This window comes from Hydra vulgaris, chromosome 04 (genome assembly GCF_038396675.1).
Source record: "Hydra vulgaris chromosome 04, alternate assembly HydraT2T_AEP".
In the NCBI taxonomy this organism is placed as follows: domain Eukaryota; kingdom Metazoa; phylum Cnidaria; class Hydrozoa; order Anthoathecata; family Hydridae; genus Hydra; species Hydra vulgaris.
The window spans coordinates 11800145-11825325 of NC_088923.1; the positions used below are offsets into that span (position 1 = coordinate 11800145).

Sequence of the window (25181 nt, forward strand, 5' to 3'; positions counted from 1 at the left end):
TTTAAATGTATGAGCAAAAAAATCACGGACAGAAAATATAAATAATAATAGTCCAATAAATAAAAATACAAGTTCTGGTTTATTGTCACATGTTGTTAGAACAAGTTTGTGTTACAGTCACAACTGAAACAAGTGATGTCTATTTAGCTGACACAATTGATACATCTGAAAGCTCGCACACTTCTAAATATCTGAAGAATTGGGTGTCATGTAGGAAGCATTGTAACTGCCAATGCAGCTTATGTATCAAAAATGAGGCATAATATTGAATATCGATCAGATATTGATGTAGTTACATATGGTTGCTCTGCACATTTAATAAATTTGTTAGCACATGACATATTGAATATTGTCAAATATTTTAGAAACCACCATTTTGCTTCGGCAGAATATAGAAAAGCTGGCGGACAAAAACTTGTATTGCCTTAAGATACTTGCTGGAATACCATGTGTGAACGTCTAAAGGTATATATTGAAAATTAGTCAACTCTGCTAAAATCCGGGCCATAATTGACACTACAATGCAAAAAGATGTCTCTAACTTAGTCATTAAGAGATCTGCAGAAGATCTACTTGCTCGCTTAGAACCTATAGCTTTCGCACTTGATAAAGTACAAAATGACAAATGCAAAATAGCAGATTTAGTGGAAGTATGGACAAATCTAGAAATCAAACTTTTGTGTAAAAGTGAGAAAGCTATCCAAAAGTAATTCAAAAAGATACGAAAAGGCCATCCCATCTTCTGGCTAATCTTCTTCACCCTCATTACCAAGGTAGAATGTTAAATGAAATTGAATAAAATCTTGCGCTGGAATCTCCAAACTACAATATCCACATATTATTCGAAGAGGAAAGTCGTACCCATTCCTGGAACTTGAATTAAGCTAGGAGGTTTTAACAAAATTATCGCCTGTTCAGTGGTGGAGATCACGCCGTAATAGCATTGAAAGTAAGTCATTAAATACAATTTTGCAATTGATGGCTGCGATAGCTTTATCTGCAGGAGTTGAACGTGTGTTCTCCTCTTACGACTTGCTACATTTAAAACTAAGAAAAAAATTGGGTACGGAAAAAGCTGCTAAGCTTGTGTTTCTCTTCAAGGCAATCAATCAGCAGAAAATTAGTCACTTTGATTTGACGATTAATTTTAATGCTGCACACAGGAAAATTTTTTTTTTAGTTTTAATTGATAACTATGTTTATTGATTCGTTTTGTGCACTGTAGCATTACCTGTTTTTTTTTTGTATAATTTGAGTCATTAATTCTATAAATACATAGTTCTGCTATATTTAATTAGTTTTGTTTTGAAATATGACAAAAATAGTTTTTAAATAAATTTTTATTATTCAAAAATCAAACATAAAAGAAAAACTTGATTTAAATCATTAGTCATCCAAAAAAATCTTTTGATTTAAATCTTGACTAAAATCGAAGTGATTTAAATCGGTTTCTCAATTATGAGGGATTTAAAAGGTTTTTTTTAAAAAAATCGGTTCAAAGCATCCAAGAGGTTTTTTTCTAATTTAAGTCGCTCTACCTGGTATTTATAAATCTTTAGGAAAATCTATATTGAGAATTTTAAAAAATATCGATGCGACAACAGTTTTATTTGGCCGTAAGACTAACAAATGCAAGAAAAGTTAGTTATATCTGGGCTAAAGTATTCCAATTTTAATGATAACTAGGATAAAAATATGTTTATTCTTGCATATTTGCCTTTAGAAAGTCACATAGATATAAATTGTCATAGTTTTATAAAAGACATCGTTCAAGAATTTTTTCAGAGGCGTTGCAAAGATACGAGGCTATATATTGTGCACGATAGTGCAGCCAATTTGAAATTTTTTATTAGATTTTTAGACTCAAAGGATCCACAAAATTGTGTGGCTCATATTTAGCATTTAGTATAAACAATATTATATATAATTAATAAGTTCAAACGTTACATCAATAAAAGAAGTATTTAATTTACCAGCAATTATTGAAAAAAGACTTAGCAGTAAATGCTAATATACTTAGTGCTAGAATATGATTTTAAAGAGTTAAAATTAGACCCTAGTGCTATACGATTTCTACTTCAAGAGATGAATAAAAGTGATTTATCTTCAGAATAAAAATTCTCAAGTTGAATCAAAAATAGAGCAATATATCTACACCTACAACGATTAAGAACAGATTTGTTTATGGTTTTAGCGAAATAAAGCTTTCGTAAACTTTACTTTACTTTTATTAACACCATTTTTTATAAGCTCATAAAAACATGTTAAACATTAGGAGTTTAACTAAAAAAAAACTATTTGCATCGTTTATTTTTCAAATATATCAAATTTATGATATCAAGCTATTGGTTTGAATTTTCCATCTGTTCTTAAAAATTTTATTTTATCATTAAAAAAAAATTAAAATTTGCTTGAACATATTGATGTTCAAAAAAATCTTATTTTATCATAGGCGGGCGAGGCACTTAAAAAAACAAGAAATTTCCAACCGCTGCCCTGTCCGGCAAAATAATTGACAAAGATTGCCCTTTCCGACGAGCCCTTTCTCTGAATCATGCCATTCTTGTTCGAAATTTTCCCTGCCCTCGTCAAAGCTCCAGTCCACCTCTTTATTTTTTTAATGTGCTAACTAGTGTTTTTTCTTTAGATGCGTCATATAAAACTTTTATGATCAAAAAAACATTAAAACTATTTTTGAGAATCAACAACAGTTATTGACAGTTTTGCATGTAAATAATTCTCTATTAAATAAACCCATATTTTCACTTCGAATAATTTACTAACTTTATTAAATTTAGCTATTTCAAATAAACATTGATCAATATAAAACAAAATTATTAAAAGATATTCCTTTTTAAATGGCACATTAAAACTACACTAATGTTGTTTGAAATCAAATATCAAATTTTTGAGCTTTTACCCAGCTTTATTATTTATTTACATAAATTGTAAACAAATAGCTACGCAGACTTAGCTATTTGGCAATATTTGGTACTAAAATATATATTGTTACCAAAATAAAATCGTTCCTGTTACACTCAACTAACTATCAACTTTAAAAATCGGAACAATTTTTTGGAAAAAAGTCGTTGAAACGATTTCTTCAGGAACTATTTTCTAGAAACAAGAACGGTTTCTCGTAAAATAGGGACAATTTCTTATGGGCACAAATCTTTATTACAAAATCTTCTTTTAAATCATAGCAAACCGCAATCATCTATGTTAAAATATAAATTAACTTATAGCATAGTTTATTATACTTAAATTAAGTATAGTTTTATTTACTTAATAAAGAAAACAAACCTTTAAAAAACCTACCCTAATGTAAGCTAATGTCAGTGTTTAAATATATATATATATATATATATATATATATATATATATATATATATATATATATATATATAAATACATATTACTTTTACTCTAGATCTCTTAAATACACAAACCAATATTTTATGTGTTAATAACATGTTATTAGTATAGTATGTAAAGTATGTAAGTTTATTTGTAGTAAAACTAGTTGTTATATTTAGGAGAAAACGTAAAAGTTCACCATCAGTTCAAGAAAAAATCTATAATGTTAGTTGTAAAAAGGAGGATTTTTAAAAGATATCCATAGATAATGTAGTTGGTAAGTTACTTATTTAGATCATAAAGGTTAAGTTAATAAAGCAATTACAATTCGTGACCCACCCCCAACCTATCAGTATATATATATATATATATATATATATATATATATATATATATATATATATATATATATATATATATATATATATATATATATATATATATAGATTTACTCCCAGCATGTGTAGATATACTCACTGCATGTACTCCCTAATAGTGATTAAATGTACGAACAGAGATATCTGTCATCCCTTAAAAAATGTCTGAAATCAAATTGCAGAGATAACTAACTACTCTTTCTATATTTTATATATATATTTATTTAATTCATACCTATATATACTTTGCGATTTAACAAACCATATGATTTTTAAAGGATACGAAGTATTTACAAAAAAAAAATTTAAAGTTGGCGATTGATGATAATGTAAGTTACAATTCTTGTCTAAGACACCACCCGTTAGAATTCTTGTCTAAGACGCCGTCCGAGTTAAATAAAAAAAAACCGGTTTAAAAAAAAGCAAGACAGTGAAAAAAAAACGAGAAACCGAGGTAGAAAAAAGTTCCCGAGTCAATGACGTCATGAACAGAGTAAAAAAAGATCCTAATGACGTCACGAGAAAAAAAGGTCCCAATGACGTCAATAAGACCCCGAGTGAAAGGTCAACGACGTCACGCGCATGCGCAAATGTAAAATTTTAATGAACGACAAAAAGTATATAAAGAGTGAAAAAAAAAAATGAAATGGGTTCATAACGAAATGGAATCGAAAAACAAACCGACCAAAATGAGTATTATTGGTTATGTTACGTTGCTGATGGATTGTATATATATTCCTTTTATTGCATTAGCATGTTTTCTTTATGTTTTATAGTGGAAGGATTACCCACGTTGTTTAATATTATACGTTTTGGAATATGGTTGTATTTTTCTATTGTATTTTATGCCATTGTTTCTATTATTGAAAATTTTAAAAATGACAATGAATAAATGATTTATTGAAGCGTGACCAAATGTATATAAAGATTGAAAAAAATATAAAAAATAGTCATGATCAATGGAATCAAAAAACAAACCGTTACAACAATTTCAAACTCCAACGACAGTAGCAGTAGTTCAACCTTATAAACCTGATCCTCCAATAGATAATGGTGGCACACACGACTCGCATGGGAATCATATTCGAAATTTTGAAGTGTATTAATAAAGCAAAAATAGCGTCGATATTAACACTTTTGAGCTTGTTTATTGTTATTGTAGTGGAAGGATATTTATTTGGAGCGTTATTAGGAGTATTCATATTACTTGGAACAATGTTGGGATTTTATATTTGTAATAAAATAATAAAAAACAAAGTGTAAAATTTTTAGATATTATATATTATAAATATTATTTTCCAATTCTATTAATTCCGTAGGAAATTCCACCAGAGATAGCTCCACCCAAAACAGCTTTACCAATGGTAGGTAGAAGAGCGCTAGTAAAGGAAGGTAAAACGACTTTAGACACCATTCCTAAAAGAGGTCCTAAAAACTTTCCACGCATTCGTCTTGTTCTATGACTTTTATAATGTCTTTTATAATGTCTTTTTTTATGTCTTCTTTTATACATTTTTTATCGCGGTATCAGAGATGATAATAAAGTGGGTGCTAAAACTGCAGCTAACAACGGAAGAAATTTACCACGCATGCGTTTTCTTAAATGTCTTCTTAAACGTTTTCTACCTGCGCCTTTTAACGGAGGTAAATAAACTCTTCCTCTTCCTCTTTTTCTATGCATTACGACATGTTTGAGGACGGTTAAAGTAAATTTATATTGAAAAGTCGTGTTTTTTAACATGATCAAATTTAGTTTTTTGCATTTGTTTCTTTTAAGCTACATACCAAGGGTAAACTTTAAATTTTCTTCAAGTGTTTGCTAAATTTCCTCCTCGTCTTCTTAAGCGCTTTCTACCTGCACCTTTTAAAGGAGGTAAATAAACTCTTCCCCTCCCTCTTTTTTTACATGAACTTTTTTTTATTTTACAAGTGGTGCAACACCATTTTTTACGCATTGCGTTGCTTTTGAAGATAATCCAAAGCGTAACCTCCTACGTTTGATTTTAGTAGACGTTTAGCAAAATTTTTCACTTTGGTAAAAAATTTTCCTTTCCCTCTATGATGTCGTGCGCTACCTCTATGAAGACGACGATGATGACGACGGTGTCCGCTTTTTCTTGTACGCCTGCGAGCCATGAACACAACAAATAAAAAAACAAGATTTATGGTTTTTTAAGATTTTTTTAGAAATAAATAGTCGTTTACTTATAAAATAATAAATACAAATAGGGTTTATTTAATGAAATTAAAAACGTTTTTATAACAAATTAGGACGATTTAAATTTGGTAGGAATATAGCCGAGATCAGTGTCGTCTCCTGACCCAAGTTCTACAACTTGAGCAGGATATTGCAAGTACATAACAAGTACTCCTTTAAATTGTTCTGTAAATTGTACATTGATTTGAAACGAATTATTTCCAGCAATGGTAGCAGGAGGTTTATCGTTGATAAAATTAAAATCGCTGGTGGTATCAATGACTAAAGGTTCTGAAGTGTTAGTAGTACTAAAGTATAATTTAGGATGTCTCAAAAAACTATCATCATCGACATTATAAAAATCTGCAAAATTATTAATATTAAAAGTAAAAGGTGTATTTCCTTTAGACCAGGAAGCATAACTTCCCCAAATGGTCCATTGATCGTCTTGCTTTGTTAAATCGTATTCGGTAGTATCACCTGCTGAATTAACATATGTTCTTCTGTAATTATAAAGGGTGATTTTTTTAATCATGTTGCATGACATTTCAACCGGTGTAAAACAACCTTTGCTTAAATGATCGCTTTCTTTTTTTGAATGAACGAAAAATATAATGCTGTGGGGTACAAGATCTGATGTTTTTATACTTCCCAAATTGACAGTGACTTCTGCGACATTTTCTACATTGGTGACAACTTGTTCGCAGTGAGCAATACGTAGTAAAGTATACATTTCGTCTTTTGTACTGTTAAGATATAAAGATTTTTCCAAGGGTAAACTAGGTTTGAGTCTATATGTATTGCAATAAATCATTGGGTTTTTTATAGCTACTCCCACATTAGCAAGCGCTGTTATGTCAGCGTCTGTAATAGGTCTTACCCATTCTAATAGTTGATTCATATCGTTTTCAATATAAAACTCCAATCTAATTTGTTTATTTTTTCCAAAATATTCCTTCATTTGAAAAACTTCACATAATAAACTCAAAGGTACTCTAAATTTACAACCTTTTTCTCCAGTCATGAAAGCATTATATCTATCTCTTAGTGCTGTTTGATAACCAGCAGGTGCAGGAGCAGCCCCGCTTGCTGTGTTGAGAGGACGAATGAGTCCATTAGGGTCTGCGGATTGTGTAAGCGTTTTGGTTTCAGTATAATTTATAAGGGTTGTAGCATTTTCAGTGTCTTCTGTTAAACCTAAATTAGGATTAATCATCAATTCTCTAAAAGCTTTTATATAACTTTTTTTAATTAGCATTGCTCTAAAACGATCATAAGAACGACTAAAGATAGCGTTGTTTGCACAAGTAGTATTATTTTTTTGATAATTGGGATAAAATATGACAGTTTTAATTAAAGCATGTATAAAGTTGTTGCAAAGAGAGACTTTTTTTGCTAAGTCATCGTCTGTTACAGGTGTAAATCTCGTTTGCGTGTTCACATTTTTATAAAGAAATAAATCAAAATCTATATAATAATCTGGTAGATATGTCCATTCGTTAAGTATAGTGGTAAAAGAAATTAAATTAGCCATGTCAGAAGTAAGATCATAAGAAAATTTTTGATTATTAACAGCAATGACTTCATCTTGAGCTTGAGCTGTTTGAAAACCAGGATATTTTTCATTTAATAGTGCTTTATATTCTGCGCTAATATTACCACTTGTTGCTTCTTGCAATAAACGATTTTCGTGGTCGGCTTGTGCCAAAACATCTTCAATAGTAACATGACCGTTTGTATTGGGTGTATAACGATTTCCGTCACCATCTCTCATATATTTAGCTAACGAACCCATTTTTTTAAAAAAAAAAATTTTTTTTTTTCTATTTGTTCATCTTCTGATTCTAAAGTGGTTTTTTTAAATGGTATTTTTTTACTTTTAACGTCTTTTAAAGCACGAGTGTAACCAAGTTCAATTAGACTTTTTTTATTCAATTTTTTTTTCTTTTTTTCGTTGTTATTCTGCATGAGTGGACTTGATAAAATGGCTCTTTGTTGAATAATACAGTTTCTACATAAACCGTTTATTTTGTCGACGGCATTGACTTCTTGAAAGCATTGTGAACAAATGTGTAAAGGACTAGATTTGCTTTTAGGTTTTTTTTCAACAAGTTCTTCTTCTTCAGAACTTTCGGTTTCAGATTCTGAATATTTTCGTTTTTTAGGTTTGGATTTGATTTGTTCCTTTTTTTTCCTATTCTTGGGAGGTTTTTCTTCTGGTATTTCTTCTTTTTTATTTTTTATTTTTTTAATTTCATCCAATTCAGATTTCATGTTTTGCAATTCAAATTTGGTGGAATATTGAGTCAGTTGATTTTGTAATTGTTGCATGTGATTTTTAATCTGAGTGAATTGTTCTTTAGGATTGACTTTTGATTCTTGCATCATTTTTTCTTCTAAATTGACTAAATTTTTATGATATCTTCGTTTGGCACAAAAGAGACTCATTTTTTTGTAAATAGGAGTAAGTGAGAGAAAAAATAAATAACAACTTTTTATATTTTCTTAATCATAATAAAATATAAAAGACATTATTTTATACTAATTAATCTAGTTAATTGTAAAACGGAACCATTTGAATCTTTAAAGTAGGATTAAAAAATACAGTAGAACTAAGATTATTAAAGGTTAGCGGTTCAGATTTTGAATTGAGAAACGACCATCTTGTTTGTTTCCAATCGTCTACATCGTTGATATTAAAGGTGTATAATTGTCCTTGAATAGAAGCATTACGATTTTTTGTAAAGTCAATATTGGTGGTGACTTGAGTAGAATTGGTGTAGTCTAATAAATTGAAAAAAGCAGCAATACCGGGAACATAAATTTTGTTCATATACATTCCACAATTTACAGCTTGATCGCATTTGATAAAAATGTAAGCGTCTGTAGTAGTAGGAAAATTGGAAACGGTGTTATTAAAATTACTAATTTGTACAAGAGCAAATCTTAAGAAAGCGAGTCTTTTTTTTGAATTTTAAAATCGAGTGACATGGTGTTGGTCATATTTTGATCCACTTGCATAACCAAGGGATTGATTTGTTGAGTTAAACTGTATTGATCTCTTTGTAAAAGTAAAGTATAAGGTATAGGATTGTTTCCAACAGGTTGATACATTTTTAAAATGATATTTTTTAAAGGCAAACTGTCTGTCCAAGATTGTATAATCGTACCATCGCTCTTTTTTTGATAAATGAATTGACCGTTGAGCGAAGTGCAATAAAATACCAATTCTGTTGGATTATTTCCTTGTAATATAGCTTTGGCACTATTGAACCATGTTTTATGAGTCGGTGTAGTAGCTCTTTCTAAAGTACTTGTTGTGACAAGAGGTACTTTTATGGTATTTAAAAAAATGGGTTTGGTTTGTTCGCAATATAGCAAAATTTCAATAAATGTTTTTTGAATTGGATGGTAAAGTTTGAAAAGTAATAGATGTTCCAAATTGTCGATGATATGGAGAAATTTCATTTGTTTTTATTTCAAAATACAGAGAGTTATTTGAATTAATTAAGGCTTTACTTATTTGTATCGGTGATGATAATTGTCTTTCAAAGGACGGCAAACACCAAAAAGTATAATAATTATTTAAACCGTCTTTAGGAATGCAAGAAGCGATTTCATATTCTTGACTTGTTATTAGTTTATTGAAAGTATAACGATAAGATCCCTCATAGACAAAATCAGAAAGAGTAATATTGTTTAAATTTAATTTGAGTAAATTGTTAGGTAGTTGATAGTTTATACTTTCAGTAAAAACGTCTAACATTTTTATTTCTCGTTCGGGCCATATGATTTGTTCAACATTAAAAAAAGGTATTGGTAAAGATAATAATGGTATGTTCTTTAAAGTAAATCGATAATATTTTCTTTGACTTGTATTCGGAAAAAAAATTTGATAAAAACTTGTAAAGATTTCCGTCGGTTCGACACCTATACCTGTTCCATAAACGTAAAGGAATTTTGTTGCTATATTTCCATACGCTCCTATAATGGCAAGTCTAAAAATTTCTACAAAACCTTTTAAGGTCATTTTTTCTTGTGTATGGTTTCCGTAAGTGTCTTTAACATTGACATGATCGTTCCAAATTTTCCATAAAGCGTTAATTTTGATAGGAATATTAATGATTTCGGTTTCTATATTATATATATTACCTTCGGATTTTATTGTGTTTGAGTTGGTCATTATTTTTAAAAAAAAAAAGCAGTTTGCCATGGTATAACATGTTTCAATTTAGTTGTTTTTACGCTTTCTGTAGTTGGTAAAAGACTATTAATATAAATATCTAAATCAACGCCTAAAATATTAGCATCGCGTGTGTCTGGAACAATAGGACTTGTCGGAGAGTTTTGAATAAGTGCTCCACCATATTTTGGTGTTACCATGACATGAATAAAAGGACGTACAAAAGCTTTTTCTACATTGTTTAAAATGATTTCTCTTTGAGGTGTTAGATTTGCTATATCACCTGGAGCTACTTCTGGGTGATTTATGTAAAGGAGAAAATTTTTGCTAGTTCGAGTTGATAAAGAGAAGTTATATAAATTATCATATCTTGATTTGTGAGAAAGATAATCATATTGCAGTAAAGATGTAAAATCTTGAACAGTGTATTGATCTGCGGTTGTTCTGCTTGAAAAAAAACCAAAATAGGATAGTCCTCTTTCGTTCGTTTTGTTTCCAATACTCGATCTTATAGGTTAAAGATAAGAAGGGTTATTAATAAATTCATTTGTTTTTGGTTTATAATACCAAAAAAAATTATAATTAGGAACGCTAATGTAAGAATAGACTTGTATATATTGTTTGATGTTCATGTTTGAATCTATATTTAATTTTGAAATGATAGTATTTTCGTTGTTAGTTACATAACGGAAGTGTGTATTAGAATCGAACAAATATTTCAAGTTTAAATATTTTCGATTGGATATAGCATTAATTTTATTTTGATAACTTGGAAAAAAGTCAGTAAAATAAAGTTTTCTATTTAAAGAAGTATTAAAATGTTCTAAACGTCTAATTAAAAAATCGTCTTGATAAGGACTTGGACTACCATTACCAAAAATTTTTGCTGAAGACAATATACTCGCCATTGCTTCTTGATGAAACGATGACATTTTTTCCATATCCAAAATATCAAAATTTAAAAATGTGTCACCTGGTAAAGTTTGAAAATTGGTGTATAAAACAACATTTTTTGTTATGAGATAAAATGGAATTTTTCTAGTGGGATTGCTAATGATATCATTTTGAATGTCTGTTAACATTTGTTTGATAGAAGGTTTGGATTCCATTCTTAAACCATAATTGTTTTCTAAGAAGGATGGGTTTTCATCTACTCGAGTTAAATTGGTAGGTACGTCCATACTGGCTAAATGTAAAATGGTGTTATTTTTAAATGTGGGTTTGTCAATATCGTTAGGAAATAATGGTAAACTAAAATCGTTCAAGACATTATAATGCTCGCTAGCTTCATTTTTGTTTTTTAATTTCGCTAAAATAATACGTGCTACAATCATATTTGTTTACATCTAAAACATCGTCAAACGTTAAATTGTTCATTTTTTCTTTTTTTCTTGCACTCTTTTCTTCAGAGGTTTTAAAAAAGTATTAACATATTCGTTAAAGTTTTTATAATAAATGTCTTTATCTTCTTCGTTAATAGGTAACAAATCTTCTCGTTTTACTTTAAAAGTCGTATTTAAATCGCCCACTATTCCCACTTTATAAATATAAACGGGTAAATAACCTTGTACTGAAGGGTTAGAGCGCTGAGAGACTTTGATTATAATTACTTTTTTGGTAGTGTTCCAATAGGGTTGATCGCGAGTAGTCGATTTGCTAAAAGTGTCTTTGGGATCTATTTTATATTTTTTCAAATAACATTCGGTTCCAACGGCGAGAGGTTTGTATATTTTTAATTTTTCGTTTTTGTATTCTTTTTCTACTCGATGTAACATGTTGGAAGAAAAATGATGACCTCGTCTTTTGTCGTCTCGGTATTGATCGACTAAACGAAGAGCTTTACCTTTGGCGTCGTCAGCATCCAATTCATCAGGAGCGATTCCACTCGTGACTCGTTCTTTTTCGTTGAGTTTTTGTTCCATGTCTTCGATATAAAAACTCCAATTCTTTTTTTGAAGTTCCCCTTGTTTTCTTAATTTTTGATAAAGTTGTTTTAAACGTCCTATGGTTGATTCGGCCAAGTAAGCTTTTCCATAATTTTTAGAACTAAATTGAACAATGTTTTGTTCATAACACCATTCTTCCAATTTATTGTTAAAAAACTCACCACCTTGATCCGTTTGCAAGTAGATTAAAAGTTTTATCGTATCTTTTGATGTCTTCAAAAATATGTTTAAAACTGCTCAGCACTTTGTCGGCTGTTTTTTTACTAGTGACTCTCAAATACACTTTTTTAGATACTACATCAACCACAACTAAACAAAATTCAGGTCGATGAGGAGCAAAATTTAAATTAAAACTGTTCATGTCGGCCAAATCAGCTTGAAAATATTGTCGAGGTCTATCGTACGAATATTGATGTGTTTCGTAAACATAAGGTTTCCGAGGTGCTTGTTTTGTAGCGTTGACATCTGTTGTTTTTTTAAAAAGCAAAGTAACGTGTGACCAAGCGGTGATGAGACCGTTCCATTTTGCATATATGGAATTTTCTAAAAGCGCTTTGAGTTGATCATAAAATTTCAAATCGGTTGGATTTTTTTTTAAAGTGTCCAATTGTAATAAAACTTTTTTAATTTTGGGTACGTCTGTCAAAGCAAACAAACGACTCGATAATTTAGTCAGTTGATCTTCTACAAGGTTGTCAATAGCATCTCTCAAGACATTGTCCATTTTTTTTAAAAGTCGGAATATTTTGATATCGGAGCTTTTCTTTTTCTTTCTTCTATATTTGTAGATGACGATCTAGTAGTTGGTTTTTTTGCTCTTAATCCTATACGACCACTTCTAGTTAACATTGGAGTTTCCGTACTAGCACTAGCAGTTGTTGGTTCAACTGTGGTTTCAGTTGTTTCAGGTAAAGCAGTAGCTCCTAATAATTCGGAAGCAGTGTCAGGATCAGTAGATACGGTTTCAGTTGTTTCAGTAGGTTCTTCTTCTTTTTTAGTTTCTATTGGTGTTAAATAGGGATCGGATGCTCGTATTCGTGGTTCTTTTTTGGGTGTAGGAATTTCTAATACGGAACGCCTTGTTAAAGGATGAGTGAATAAATTTCTTTTTTTAAAATGGGTAAGTAGTTTTAAAGCGTTGGCAAAATTTTCAATATTATTAGAATCCATTTCAAAACATTTTTTATATAATATTAAAAGTGAATTTAAACGACCAAGTTGAGAATTATACATTGCACCCATTATCATCAACATTTCGAGTAAACTTTTTTCTTTGATTGTATTTTCTGTGCTGTAAAATTGATTTGAATTGGATTTAATATGTTGCAATAATCCCAACACACCTCCTTTGGCACAAGTTTGTTCGACTTCTTCTTTTAATAGGGCTACATCTGCTACATCTCTAAAAGGTAAAGAAGGTACAGTGTTGAAAAAAGTTTTGAACGTTAAATAGACCATTGTTTCTCCGATGGGTCTGTTGGCTAATGCGTTTTTGTTATAATTGTTTAACATTCGAACAAAAATATCTTTATTAGGTAGTAAATAACTGTTACTGAATGTATTCTCTCAATATTTCAAATTTATCACCTCGAAACATTTCGCCATATTGTATACATCTTTGTTGAATAATGTCTTTTGTTTGCGTTAATATTTCAAAAGCTCTCCTTCCACTAAAACTTTTATCGCGTATAGATTCGCTTTCTATAAAACTAGAAGTCATAACAGTGTAAGAATCTCGAGCTAGAGCACTAGCATATACACCTTCGGAGGTTAATTTAGTTTCGTTTCGGAAGGGTATGTTGTATTTTTTAATAAAACTCCATAATTTGGCAAAAGTCAGTTAGTTGTCTTATTTGGTAATAATCGGCTACTATTCTCATGTTAACTACAGAATGAGAAGAAGTTAGTAAAGTTAAAAATTCGTTAGCATTATAGGAATATTGTTTTGGATCGTTTATTTTTTCAAAGGCAAAGTTGCTAACATTGTTGATAATACTAGCTATGGATTCTTCTACATCTACGACATTGGCTTGATATAAAATATAAATTTTTAAATTGTTTAGTGGCTTTTTCGTTTCTCGGTTTGTAAACGCGTAAAGAAATTTGATGTGATCCAAAGCCATAATTAACTTGATTTTTACACATGTCCACCAGATGTTTAGGTAAGTTCGGAATTTTTTTTACAGATTTGTTTTTATAAAGCTGTTCCAAAATTTCACTCGCATTGGCTGCTTCGTGAAAAATTAAAAATTTATTAAGAGGTGTCAAAGTATAAATTTTTTTATGAGCCGATGGAATAGTATTTAAAGTAGTAGAACGCGGTAAAGTGTTTAATGTAGATTGAAGAGAGGAAGGAGGTGTAGTAGTAAGAGAGCTGTCTTGAATAGGAAATCTTTTTAAATTTCTCATCATTCTTAAAGATTCGCTTATGTTTCTTTGATCAATTTGTTCATTGAATTCACTTTGTTTATTCAAATTTAAAATCCTTTTAAAAGCGTAAGCATCTCCTCCTACGTTGCGATAGGTTTTCCATTTTTCTTGATTGCTGATTAAACTTGTAGCTATATCACTGTCGAGCATAGTGTCTAGAGGTAACAAAACATTTAAATTTTGTTGAAAGCTCACTTCACCAGCAATTTGATTTTCGAGATTGATGGGATCGGCATAATTGAGAGAAGAAGGTAAATCATATATTTGAATAAGGTCAGACACATTTGAGGTGTTTGTTTCTTCAGGTTCTAAGTTTACTTGTCCGTTTTCTTGATCGTTTATTTGTAATAATTTTTTGTTAAAAACATCCATGTTGTAGGCATTTTTGGCTAATACTTTACGTAAAGTTAATAAAGGAGACTCGTGATAAGGTCTATATCTATTCATGTTTCATAAAAATACAAATTATTTTAAAAATACAATTCTTTTTGACAATAATCAACGTCAAACTGTTGTCTTAATAAATCGATTACAGTTTTTGTAGGTTGTATAGTGTCGAATGAGATTAATTTATTAGCGTAATAATTTATAATTTCGTGATAAAGTTTAAAACGAGTAGAGTTGAAATATTCTTTTAAAACGTCGTAATTGTGATAAACAAAGTCTGATATAGCTTGATTTTTATCTTTCATTTTTTCTTTTTTCATGATGACTTTTCCGTTTTCGTTAAATTTTGGATACGGATGCAAATATTCTTTGACAAAGAGTTTAATTTCTGTACAAACGTATTCTTGAAAAGCGTATTTTTTTTTTGTCGTTCGTGATCCGATAAAAGTTCGCATTTTAACATTTTTACAGCATTAAAACGTGCCAAAATTTCTTTCATCCATATTTTAATTTCGTTTTCGTCAATGTCTTTTCTTCTTTTCATTTTGGGAATAATAATTTGTCCTCGAACAGCCAACTTTTGTCTCATGGCTTGACGTTTACTCGCTTTGATGGAAGGATTGCATAATTCGTAATCGTTTTGTAAAATTCGTAAAAATTCTTCGCTTTCCCAATTATTCAGAATCAGAACTGGGTCCACTGTCTGAAGATTCGTCTGAAGATTCGCACAATCCATATCGTTTTTGTCTTTTAATTTCTTGAGTAGCTGTGTTGCTCTCTCGCTTTCACTCCATTTTCTTTTTTTTATCGGATTTTCTTTTTCCTTATTTATATCGATTTTATCTTCTTCGTCGGGTTTATTCTCCTTCTTTTGATTATAGTTGTTCTAATGTGATTTGAGATAATAATGATTTTTTAGATTAGGCGCTTTTACATAGGGAAAGGATTAAAAAATAACAATTTTTTTGTTCACGCTCATGTCTTTATAATCAAAGTCCAATTTACCTTGAGCGTCTACTGGAATAAATACTTTTTGTTCTTTACTCGTAATCTGAGTTCTTAAGCGTGCAACAGAAGAGTTTCTTTTAAATAAAGACAAATGTCCGTGTTGATAGAAGTTTCTTTAATTAACAAATCGCTTATAACGTGATGATGCATTTTGCCGGTTGAAGGAAAATCATTTTTAAATATTTTTTCAATTTCGCTGTTGTTATCAAAAGAAATAATACATTTGTAATGAGAAACTAAATTGTTCCAACATTGACTGGCTTAAGAAGGTACGGAATGAAAAACGGTAATGGTACCTACTCCGTGATGAGATCCGCTAGAACATGCGCTCGTGTATTGTTGACTTTTTAAGCAAAAAGCGCTAATATTATCGAATAAAGTATTGTTTTTAATAAACGGTGATCGCTATTTTGAATACCGTATTTATCTTTGGAAAAACCAATGGGTCTCTGTATTACTGAATCTAAATTTTCTGGACTGTTAACTGTTATAATGTGATATGCTTCTAAATTATTTTTAGAAGATTCGATAATATTTTTCCATGTTTTGTGTTGACATTCGCTAGGTTCTCTCATATTTATTACAAATAACATTTCGGCATCAGGAAATTTTCCACAATGTAGTAATTCTCTAGCCATAGTCGATTTTCCGCTGTTTGTAGGTCCTGTAATAATTGTATTTTCTGGGTAGACATCTTGAGTAGGTTTGAAAATATTAAATTTTACTTGTGAATGGGTTTCTTCGTCTTTGAGTTCAGTTTCCTTTGATGTTCCTTTTAAATAGAAATCATGAAAACCTTTTTCGTTTAATATTTCGGTTATAGATCTACCATCTTTTTTTTCTAAGGGTTTTTCTATAGGTTGTTCTACAGTCTCCATTTTTTGTTCAAGAGGTTTTTCTTCTTTTTCTTCCATTTTTTTTTAACTACGAATAAAAAACAACAATTTTTTTTTTAGTTTATATCCTTTTTTTTATCAAAAAAAACTTTACAAAAAACGGTCCAAAATAATTTTTCTAATGTCCAGTCTTGGTATGTTGTTCATTGCATAAAGTAATTGTTCTTTGGTTCCATTACGAGCCCATCTTTTTAACATTTCAAAAGCTTTTTCTTCAATGTATCTGTAATCTGCATCAATAAGATCCAGTTCACATTCGCTTACTTTTAAATATCTTCCACACGTTTTCCAATCTCGATTTAATCGTCTTGCCACTTCTGTTAATAATATATTATCCATCCTTTTTATTTTCTAAAAGACAAGTGCAATTATAATGAATTCTATTGTAATCTTCACAATGAACACAATCTTCTTCATAACATCCCACGTGACACGTAAAATATAAATAATCAATCAAACAATCGATACAGCAACTTTAAAATTCTTCAGGAATTAAATCTCGTCCGTTAAAAGTAATGAGAATCAAACGCGAAGTATAAGAATCTTTATTTTTAAAATAATGAATTTCGTTTTCTGTATTTTCTACTAAATAAAAATTCTTAAAACCAATTTCTTTTAATTTGTTTTCAAGTTGTTGCGCTGTTAATTTTTGATCTAAAAAATAAAATTCCATTTTTTTATTCATAATAGAAAATTTTACAAATTTATATTCTTTTTAAGATTGTATAATAAAGGAATCAAAACTTTTCGATTAAACATGGTCATTGTTTGATAACGCTCTGATTGTTTTATAATATTTTTCTCAATTTCAAGTAAATTTTGAATGTGTTCGTCGCTACAAAATTTTTCCATATCGGGTAACACTTTTAAATTGGCTTCTCGTATCGGTTGCAAAAGATAATGATCTCGAATTTCGGTCATGACTCCGTCATCAAAAACATAATTTTTTTTGTGTAAATCTTTTTAAAAAGTCAATAGTGTGTGATTGTATTTTAACTTGTTTGTAATTGACACTCATTCTATTTTGTTCGATAGGTTGATTTTCTTATATCACTAGAAAAAGAACTTGTTTACACAATCTTTTTGCAGCAAAGGTATCGAATCCGTTGACATAATTTGAAAATAAAAGTTTAGAATTGGGTACTCCTTTAGCTCTATTTTTATAATAGTTTTTTCCTTCGTCTCAGTTGACACTATGAACAGTATAACAATTAGGTCCCATAGCAAAAGCTTGCGCAATGTAATAAGGGGGAGGTATTTCGTTTTGAAAATCGTCCGTTTCTTTGGCGTAAGGAGTGGAATAAAAAGGATGAGTAATTTTATAATTGGAATAATCCATCCAAAGATTTCCAAAACTTGAAAAATAAATCCATTCTTCTACCTTTTCGCGAAACGTTGAAGAAAGCATATTGAGTTTCTTTTGCGTAATAAAAAAACAACCAGAATCAGTATCTGTTACTACCAAATGTTTTTCGGCTCCACGATATCTTAATAATTGTCCCAATTCCCAAATAAAACGTCCTACATTGAGTTTGGCATAAGATAAAATTTGCGAAGCTACAATACGTAAAGATGTGTTAACGAGTTTGCATTTTTCGCTAGTCGTTAAAATGAGAGCATTTTTATGATCTTTTGATTTTAAGAGTTCAAAGGCGTCTTTCATTTCATGATGATTGTCTTCATCGTGAAATAAAATACTTTTGGTTTTGAGATCACTCATCAAACTAAACAGAGCTTCTTTAAAATAATCATCATAACTAAAATCAACAGTCTCGTAATCATCTAAACATACTTTTTTTTCAAAAACATCCAATTTATATCTTTCAGGTTCAACACCATTAAATAAGGATCCGTTTTATAATAAATTTTGAAAATGAAAAGGGAATAACATTTTAATATTTTCATCTATTTGCCCTTCTTGAATTAAAACACGACGAATGTTTTGAAAATCTTCAATACTATTTTGAAATGCTTTTTCTTCGTTGTTAATAAAAGTAGTATTTAGTTTTTGTGCAAATTGTTGACTCAAGGTTCCGTAATGACCGTTAATTTGCAATTTGCAAGAAGCATCAACTACTTTGTCACCCTTTTTAATAGCTTCTTTTCTTTTTTCCATATTTCTTTTTACCATTTCTTGAGCTAAAGGATAACGCCATAAAGGAAGTACTTTGTAAATTTTTTCAACAACGCATCCACAACACGTTGTCAACCATATTAAAGTATCTAAAAATTCACAAGTTTCATGCGAACTTAATTTCATGACCAATTTAATAGTTTTGTCTTTTTCTATACCGTAGCTTCCATTATTTTTGAGATAACGTTTGATACAATTTCAGCGGGAGAATAATCTTGAAAGGATATAATTTCTTTTTCTACCATGGGTGGAAAACCTCCTACTTGATCTTGATACTCTGGTTTCATAGTAATTTGACAATGCACTAAAGCGCTAGTTGAGAATCCGTTTAAATTAACGCGATGATATTTGCGAATCACATCGTCTAAAGCGACACATTCCAAATCAAAATATTATTTCATGTGAAAAGGTAAAGGTTTAAATTAAGCTCCTCCGTATTTTCCATTTTCGTCCATAAAAATTAAACATCCTCTCAAGTCGCTGTTTAATTTGAGTTCTTTTATTTTAGGTTCAAAATAATCTGTATCAATGGCGATTTTTTGTGCACCGTTAGTTGACATACCGCCTCGAATACTCTTTTCAATCATTTTTTGATGTTCGTTGGTCGCAGGATATTGGATAGGAATTAAACTGATGGTAGAATTTAAGTTGCTGGTATAACTAAAAATGCTAACATGATTAAGAATATGGAATTTTGTAAATTCAAATGTTCCTTCGTCAAAGTCAATCATGACAGAACCTAATACGACCGTATCGAGCACAGTATAGATATGCAATAACGATTTTAAAGTTTTTAAATTTAAAAAGTTCCAAAATTTTTGAACACCTTTATAAGCTTCTTTGATTTTTTTAATTTTTTCTTGTAAGTTTTTAGACTCCATTAAATCGTTTTGAGCAAATAATTCAATAGGTGCAAATGTTTTATATTCAATGTTTAAGAGTTCGTCTGTTATTTGCGAGTAAGGGAATAATGTTTCTTTAATAAAACAGTTTTTAAACTCTTGATTGTCGGTTAAACCATTCACTTCGGGATGAAAAGGTCGTAAATAATGCAACATGGTGTTGACAATTTGATTTTGAGCTTTTCGTGACAACATACTACTGGCTTGTTCTAAGAAACAGTTTAATTATTTTTAAACTGTTCCTTAGAACAGTTTAAAAATAATTAAACTGAATTATTTTTATTAATTTTTTTTAAACCTTCAACAATCATAATGCGATTATTAAAAGAAGCATTGTGAGCAAAAATAGGACAAGACAAATGTTGACTATATCTACCCAAATTTTTGTTGCAATAATCGTGAGCTAATCCATACACTTGTCCTGAAAAATGATCGTGATCAATAACAAGATAATCTTCAAAAGCGTTGAGAAAAAAATTGCATTTATTGAAAACTTTTTCTCGATTTTTTTCATCTTGAATAAACTAAATTTTGTTTCAAATTGATTGTTAAAACCAACCAACATGGCATGGTACCATAATTCGTAGACGGGTTGCTTGAATTTTCTCATTAGAAACAAAAAATGAAGGTTATCTGTATATTGACCACCACTTTCGTTGATACATTTGCGAAAGATTTTGATTAAAAAGTAGGATCTTCTAACAACTCTACATCTTCTTGATTAAAATAGTTTTCAAATTGATGTTCGGTCATGATAAGTAAAGACAATTGTTTCATATAATCTACAAGTTCGCCACTGGTTATTCTCACATAATCTCTCAACAAACCGTTAGTGGCAGGTAGGTATTGAAATTTTTCCCACCATCTACAACAAATGTAAAACAAACGTAATACTCGAAATAAATCTTGTTTTATTTTTTCAGCATCGTTGTCAATAAAATAATTTTGAACGTGACAAGGTAACATGAACAATTCCAAACGTCTTACTCTTTGAAACACAATGTTAACAACTTGAATTCGTTTGTCGTTGTAAATACGAAATTCATTATGATTTAATCTTTCAATTTCTTAAGAACTCATGTGAAAAAATTTATTTTTATAAACATCAGATTGGCGTATTTTATCTGCAGGAGTTCTCCAAATAGAACATAAAGTATTTTCTTTTTGCCATATTAAATCTCTTTCTTCAGTTGGTATATTTAAATTTTGAAAACGCGGTAAACATATTTCATAAGCAAATCGAACCAAAGTATCTGCTAAGGCTATTAAATCGTAAACTCGCAATTCCATTTTTAATTTTTCATTATTTTCACAATTTAACTTTTCCCACAAAATACGTCTGTGTGTCTTGTGAAGTAAAGAAACTCCTGGTTGAAAATAGTCAGGTAGACAGGTTAAAGGATTTTTTTCTAAACTTTCAACCGTATTTTCATAATAAAAAATCCATTGAGTGATCACGTGACCTTGTTCATCCAAACCAAAACATTCCCTTGCCAAACTTTCATGAATGCATTGAATCACGATGGAATGACAATGATAATTCAACTCAGATAAAGGTTTGACTTTGGAAGTAGCATTTTCTTCAGATTTTGTAATACTCGTTTCACAATCAAATGTCATTAAAAAAGGAAACAAATTTCTACTTGTACACATTAACGAATTTTGCGGACGATAATGACTAATGAAATCGCCGTATGTAAATTTGCTCGGTTTATAATAACCTTGACATTTGTGTTTTTCTGTAGTAAATTTTTGTCCACATTTTGAACATTGAAACAAAACACGTGAGTTGTTAGAACAAAAATACCTAGTAGAAAATTTTTTATTCAATATGCTTATAGCGTGAAAAAAAATGTTTTTTTGAAAAATACAAATTTTGATAGTGTTGATTGTTTTTTTTCCGTTGATTGGCTTTATTTCTTTCTTCGTCATTAATAAAAACTCTTTGAGAATCTTGATCGTCTTTGGTAATGTTTGGGCTTTCGTAAACCACTTGTAATAATTCTGCAAGAGAACTTTTATATTGTGATTTTAATTTAGAATGCAACAAACGAATTTTGGTGTTACTTTTGTTAACGGCAAAAATTTTAATGTTAATACGATCAAAAGTAAGTTTTCGTAAGCAAAACAATGACACAAATCAATCAAAGTTTGAAATGACATATTTTTAGACTTTTCTTTTAATTGTTGTAAAACGTTTTTCCAAGCTACAATATTTTGCTCTTCTTGATCTTCAAAAAGAAGCTGTAAAATATTTTCTTCAGAATATAAATCAGTAGCATTTTTTTCCAACACTTTTTTATTCCATTCTTTAACGGTGCACACATTCCATTGTCGAATCAACAAAGAGATGAGAAAAGCTGAATAAAAACATAATCCTGACTCGAACAAAATGCTATAACCTAAAAACATTTTTTCTTTTTGTTCATAAGAGAGTTTAGTAAAAGATAGACTTTTTAGCGATTTTTCCCTTTGTGTTATAGAATGAGGTCTATACCATTCACCAAACCATTCGTCGACTTCTTTTCTCTTTTGATGTTTTTTTTGTTTCTTTCGTTGATTTAGTAATTTTTTATTTTATTCGTAATAGTGATTTTGTTGATTTTTTTCTTTTTTTAAATTTGCTCATCTGTCATGAGCATTTTCCTTTTAAAACCAGACAATTCAAAATGTTGTAATTTCATCATGGATCTTTCTGTTAAATTGGATAGAGTTTTAATTTTAATATTACATAATCGTATTAACCTCTATCCGCTATCGTTTTCTAAAATATTAAAAGCAGCTCGCACATTGGCATCTTGAATAAAACGTAAATTAGTCGGTCCTTCTAAAGGTTTAATAAAATAAACAGGTAAATTGTAACAACGTTTCATTATTTTACAATATCCATTTCCAATAGATTTGCAACGCAAAGTAACAATATTATAACCCAATAAGAAATTTTGGAACTAGTCTGCAAAAATACTGTTTTTCATTTCTGTTTCAAATCCTTCCATTGTTTTTTGTTCAACGTGATAAACAATTTCATCAGGACTTTGAGTTTCTGAATAAAGTTGTGATTCTTCCACAATATCTTCATCTTTATAATCGTCTTTAATGTAAAAGAAATGTTCAGTGTATATACCGTTATTACTAAATTGAGTTTCCTCAGTTTGATATTCAAATTTCATTTTTTATGAACTAAAAAAAAATTTACATGTATTTTTTATAAAATTCCAAAACATCAGAATCAACAGTAATACTTTTAAATATTGTTCGTAAATCAAATTTATTATTAATAATTATAAATATATCTTTAATATTACAAACTCGTGATAAAGAAACATAATAAAGACTATTAATAAAAGCCTTTGAATTAAATTGAACAACGGCTTTATTCATTGTACTTCCTTGAGCTTTATGAACAGTAAAAGAAAATGCTAATTTTAAAGGTAAACCAAATCTTGAGCCTACGACAGCATGAGAGCAATCTAAAATTTCTTCTTTGACGCATTCAATTTTGACTTCTTTTTCATTCATCATCACCCAAACTGCATTATTTTCTATTAAAATGACGGTACCAATAGTACCATTGCACAAACCTTCTTCCACATTAATATTTCTTACAAGCATAACAATAGCACCTATTTTAAGATAAACAGCTGCTGGAATTTGAAACGCGCATGGAATATTTCGATTTTTAATAACATCTTTAGCATAAAACCAATACCCTTCTTGTTTGATAGTCTCCATTTTTTGATTGTTATAAACATCCACTTCAATATTTCTTAAAAAAAATCTCGTATATTTAGAGTTTAAATTTTCATCTTTTTCAAAACAACGCGTCATAAAATAATCAATAGTTTGGTCTGAAACTTGACCAAAACGTATTTCATTTAAAGCTCCAAAAAATTGTTCATCCTCTTTTTGTCTAAAGCATTGAGTTAAAACCAACACTTCCGTCATGTAGTGTTGCCATATTTGTGATTTAAAAACAAATTGTCCTGTGACAGGTGGCAACTGAAAAAAATCACCACAAGCAATAACTTGTACACCACCAAATAATTCATCGTAACATTGTCTAATTTCACAAGCTATTAAATGTAATAAATCAAATGTTGAAGCGTTAATCATTGAAACTTCATCAATAATTAAAACATCAGTTTTTAACCACGTTTTTTTAATGTCTGGATGCATATGACGTTTATAATAATCTACACTTTTAACACCAGTTTCTATACCAGCAAAAGCATGTGTTGTGACACCATTGATTGAATAAGCTGCTTTTCCTGTACTCGCAGTAATATGTATTGTTTTATAAATTTGTTCACTTTGAGCAATTTGGTTGACAATATAACTTTTTCCACATCCAGCGCCACCAGTAATAAAAAATTTTTTTCCTTCATCAAGCCATTGAAGTGCTTTTTGTTGTTGCAAAGATAACATTTTTTTTATTATTTACTGAAAAAAAACGTTTTTTATTTAGAATAAAAGTACATATAAGTATACTTGATAAAAAAGAACAAAAAAATAAGTTTAAAATTTAAATTTGTTCGTATTTTAAATAAAAAGTCACTATCGTTTTCATTCAACAAAAATTTCAAAGATGCCATTTCCTCGTCTGTTAAAGTTTCGCAATTTTCTTTCACCAAAGAATTTATATTTATGATCTGTTCCAACATTTTTTTATTTTTATTTATATTATTCATCTAAAATAAAAAAATTATTTTGAATACAAATACATAACACCATATAATATAAAAGACATCATATATATAATGTTCCTATCGATAAGTTTTTCCAATCGAGTTGAAAAATTGTTCTCATTAACAAGTAATAAAAATTTCACAGTTAACATTTCATCCTCGTTCAATACGTTTATTTGTTCGTTATGTTTGTTTAATAATTCCAACAAGTTTTTGTTTTCATTTATTTTATTCATCTAAAAAAAATCAATATACTGAATTAAAACATTTTTCACAATATATAAATGAACAACTTTCCCCATCAGAATATCTATATTCATCACACTCTTCACAATCATTTAAATAATGTTTACAATTTTCAATTTCTACACACTTTTCTTTTACATGATTTAATAAATCTTCTTTAGATGTCATTTTAAAAAAATCATAAAAACTTTCAAAATTTAAATTTAAATAAACATGATAATGTATTTTAATATATTGAAAGACCATCAAAATCAATATATGAGGTATTCTTTTCATTTCTTCATTGAAAAATCCATCCCACTTGGAATAGCAATTCCATTGACAATGATGACATAAAATTTGTCTTGAAGTAATCGCATTCATTCGAATATCTTCCAAAGTAGCTGGGTGAACTTGATTGAATTTGTATATGCTTTCCATCAAAAAATCCAAA

The 25181-nt window shown here is 29.5% G+C and overlaps 1 protein-coding gene across 1 annotated transcript; it reads right to left on the bottom strand.

Annotated features, from left to right (window-relative positions):
• Window positions 1-23009: 23009 nt before the first annotated feature.
• LOC136079183 (ATP-dependent DNA helicase PIF1-like) lies at window positions 23010-24242 on the bottom strand. Its single transcript, XM_065794905.1, has one exon. It carries the CDS (start codon window positions 24240-24242, stop codon window positions 23010-23012), a length of 1233 nt encoding a protein of 410 aa, XP_065650977.1.
• Window positions 24243-25181: the final 939 nt, after the last annotated feature.

Excerpts from the sequence above, each read along its gene's own strand:
- LOC136079183 (XM_065794905.1), bottom strand. The coding sequence starts at position 24,242 with ATGTTATCTTTGCAACAACAAAAAGCACTTCAATGGCTTGATGAAGGA.